This window comes from Oncorhynchus masou, chromosome 10 (assembly GCF_036934945.1).
Source record: "Oncorhynchus masou masou isolate Uvic2021 chromosome 10, UVic_Omas_1.1, whole genome shotgun sequence".
Lineage (NCBI taxonomy): Eukaryota > Metazoa > Chordata > Actinopteri > Salmoniformes > Salmonidae > Oncorhynchus > Oncorhynchus masou.
This window is the reverse complement of record NC_088221.1, coordinates 50,115,121-50,119,301: the sequence shown is the minus strand read 5'-3', so window position 1 is coordinate 50,119,301 and position 4,181 is coordinate 50,115,121. Positions and strand designations below refer to the sequence as shown.

Genomic DNA, 4,181 nt, shown 5'->3' with positions numbered 1-4,181 from the left:
CAAAAAGTCCTGAGGCCATTTTCACTTTCATGTTTCAAAGGCGCGTGAATAGTCATGTATAAAAATTACTAATCCTAAACCATACTGTGCCTTACAGCATCAAACAAAATTGAAACATTTGATGTAGAAAATATTTCATGTTAATGTATATTCTCCGTATATAGTGCATTTATAATGGTTCTATTGGTCATTACTTCTTCCTTTTGGGAATACATTTTTTTGGGGGGAAATAGGTTATATTTTATTTAATTGAGGAGAATTGATCAAATGTCCATGGACAGTATGAATGCAGAAATACATCATGATGGTTCAGAAACGAAACGATAGCGCCTTTCTCTCACGGTTTGCGCTCGTTATATTCCAATTCAGGCTGCTTCCTAGAATAGTTGACCAATTCGAAAATAATCTTCCCTCCAAATTTGTAATTGTAGAGTCACCTATATAATACAATGTTGGCCTAATTCAAACAACGATACATTTACTCGAGTTGTCAGCTACATTTCTAACCATTTTGGTTATTTATAGTGTCAGGTGCTTTGTGTGATAAAACAAGTAAAGAATAACTGCGCGGTTATTATACATGATACATGACATACGGGCTATATTATTATTTGTTTAGGCTATAAATGTATAGAAGTAAAGTTATTTTGAGCCACACCACCCTGCCGACCATTACGTTTCTTTTTCTACACTATTTTCTCCACGCTTTGTGAATTCCACTTGGGGGAAGTCTAAATGGGATCCGTGGGACGTCCCAAATCTGATGTCACACTACTGAAGTTACATTTTATTAAACGGTTTTAGTAAGGGTTAAAGTTAGTTAATGATTATTGTTAAAGTGCAGGTTAGGGTTCGGGTTTGGGTAATGGACGTCCCAAGGTCTCGGATAGCACTAACTATTCTACGAGCGCCCAAGAAGTACAGTGTGGCGAGCTCGAGCGCCCTAGCAGTGTGAACGGGACGGTAATGAACTCATTATAAAGCTGTCTGACCCGGTGTGTTCGCTGAGATTAGCCAATCAGAGACTGGGCTGGAGAGCTTCAACAGCAGAGCGGTGTGACAACATTTGTCAGTTGCAGGTGGAGACGTATTAGCACAGGACAGGACAGGACAGGACAGGAGGAGAGACTGGAAACACCGCCGGAGAAATTTGGCAATAACAAAGAAGGATATTGTCAAGAAAGTGATAACGTAACGTTTTATAATAATTTATTGAAAAAAAACTGCAACATTCTGTGTAACGGGAGTTTTAAAACGCTAGACAAGATGTTCTATCATTTTGTCTAGAACAACTATTTCCGACAGAACTTTACCCAGAACAATCATTCTACTTGCACAATTTGAGTTGGAGGAAAGTTTCAGGAAAGGTCTACAATGGCGAAATCTAAGAACTTTGGAATCGACGCGCTGTTGGCGCACCGGGACAGCTCCCCGGGACTGCGTTTTGAGGACAGCCGCGTCTCTTACCACCCGTCGGAAACACCATCCCCGCAGAGGACCCACAACGGTATCCACGTTCAGAACGGAATGATCCACAAACCGGGTCTACTGAACTTCTCCCAGCCGGGACTCACCCAGCTGTCTCAGGGGGCCATCCATGGAATGTATCCCACTCACATGTACCGCATCGCGGCCTTGGGGGGGCAGCACCCTGCCTTTTCCTACTCCGGTTTTGCGCAGCATGCCCAGCAGTACCCAGAGCACCTACACCCGGCAGCTATGGCTGGGTTCCCGTTAGAACACTGGATTAGAGCCGGAATGATGCTTCCAAAACTAGGGGACTATGGTAGTAAGTATCCTGGAGTGGTCCCATTTATATTTATTTGAATATAATAAAATAAGTAACTCTGTCACTGTTCAAATTAGAAGTTTATTGTGTGATAACAAAAGTAGTTGTAAATAATGTATTAAGACTGAATGTTGTCTAACGCTGAAGACAAATGTTGCTGCTAAATTGTTTTGGTATAGCTTTTCATTTTAATTAATTTGCCCCTTTTTAATTAATTATTTGTACTTTTATAATTTCATTGAACAATGTGTGAATTTACTACATTGTGTTATAATGTTAAATAAAAAATATTCCCTCCGTGTTTTAGATCTTGCTATTTGGAATTATTCAAAATGATGAACTTCGTTTTAAATAATTAACAAAACATAAACAGTCGAAAACAAACTATAATTGAATAAATAACATTTTAATTAATAAGCCGTAGCCACGCGAGATGTTTAACAATAAGGGGAAATAGGTCCACTTCCGTCAATAAAATCCCGGGATCATTTATTGCATTTTCATTAATATAATGGCTCTGAGTTTTATAGACCTGCTTAAAGCAATATCTCGCCGTCCTCACATCACCTGCAAACTAAAGTCCATCAAAACGTATCATCAGGACAGCTTTTAAAGTTGACACTATTTCTATCTTAGCCCCATCCTCCTCCCTTACAGAACAGCTACATGAACTTCACATGACCAAGATAATGTAAAACAAAAACGAAGAATAAACAACAACAGAAATGTAGGCTGGGTTTTAGGCCAGTACTTGTAAAACGCCAACTGCTAATGTAAAAACAAATAAAATAATAAATACCTTTGATTGATTGAATTGTATTGATATAAAGAATAATTTGATAACATGTAATAGGAATTATGTCAACATAGTATTCAGAATAAAACATATTATTATTATTCTAATTATTAATAATAATAACATGTGATAATAACCTCTGTCTCGTGGTCTCCACTCCAGCCTCTTCTCAGACCAGTCTGATGGGGAAGTGTCGTAGGCCCAGAACAGCCTTCACCAGTCAACAACTACTACAGCTGGAGAACCAGTTCAAACTCAACAAATACCTGTCCAGACCTAAACGCTTTGAGGTGGCCACCTCTCTCATGCTCACAGAGACACAGGTGAGCATGATGATCTCTGAACTGATTTTCAAACCTTTGCGTAATCGTTTGCCATTTTTTTTTTTTTACTACTTTGTGTCAGGGATCATACAAAAATAAATATTGCTTCAAGATTTAGATACATAGTTCAGATCAATCTTCAGTCACTTAGAGGTCCTACACATTCAGACTCCACTAAACATGAGCTGCAGGTTGTATGAGTTTGAGTTTATTTTTATTTTTACAGGGACAGTGCACATTAATCAACGTTTCAGTAAAAGTGCCGGTTTTAGCCAGCCGGCTAATTTTCAACCGCAGTCCCTGGGCAGGTTATTAAAAACAATTACAATATAGACAATAGCAACATAGAACAAGCAAGACATAGCAACATAGGACAAGCAAGACGTAGCATACAGACAGAGCAACTAACATGCTTATCCTCATGTGATTGGTATGTTATTTTCTGACGCTGTGTTCCGGTTCCGTTCAGGTGAAGATCTGGTTCCAGAACAGACGTATGAAGTGGAAGCGGAGCCGCAAGGCCAAGGAGCAGGCAGCCCATGTCCAGGGGGAATACGACTGCCCACACAGGGGGAAGAACAGCACCAAGACTGGGTCTGGAGATACCCGGAACTCTGGTACCCTAGAGGATGAGGAGGATCTGGAAGCAGAAGAGGAAGATGAGGAGGATGTGTTAAGTGCTAGTACATTAGCAGCTGGAGTGGGTTTAGTGTCTCACCCCACAAATTTCCTGAGGCACACTGTTACGGATCTCAGCTATAGTTCTCAAGGTTTTTACTCAGAAGATGAACTAGAGGACCGTGGACCTGGGCTGGAGAGGAGGGTTGGGGTGGGGTTTTGAAGAGAGCGGGATTGGAGAGGAGGGTTGGGGTGGAGCTGGAGGGGTGGGGTTATGAGAAGAGTAGCGCTGGAGAGGAGGGGTGGGGTGGAGCTGTAGAAGAGGGGTGGGGTTATGAGGAGAGTGGGGCTGGAGAGGAGGGGTGGGGTTATGAGGAGAGTGGGACTGGAGAGGAGGGTTGGGGTGGGGCTGGAGAGGAGAGGTGGGGTTATGAGGAGAGTGGGACTGGAGAGGAGGGTTGGGGTTATGAGGAGAGCGGGACTGGAGAGGAGGGTTGGGGTTATGAGGAGAGTGGGACTGGAGAGGAGGGGTGGGGTGGGGCTGGAGAGGAGGGTTGGGGTTATGAGGAGAGTGGGGCTGGAGAGGAGGGGTGGGGTTATGATGGAGTGGGGCTGGAGTTGGGGTGGGGCTTGAAGGGTGGGGTTATGAGGAGAG

The 4,181-nt window shown here is 42.5% G+C and overlaps 1 protein-coding gene across 1 annotated transcript; it reads left to right on the top strand.

Annotated features, from left to right (window-relative positions):
- Window positions 1–910: 910 nt before the first annotated feature.
- On the top strand, window positions 911–3,753 carry LOC135547727 (motor neuron and pancreas homeobox 1-like). The gene is made up of 3 exons (XM_064976974.1): window positions 911–1,789; window positions 2,748–2,908; window positions 3,378–3,753. Exons 1-3 carry the CDS (start codon window positions 1,375–1,377, stop codon window positions 3,747–3,749), a joined length of 948 nt encoding a protein of 315 aa, XP_064833046.1. The 5' UTR covers window positions 911–1,374; the 3' UTR covers window positions 3,750–3,753.
- The last annotated feature ends 428 nt before the right edge of the window (window positions 3,754–4,181 follow it).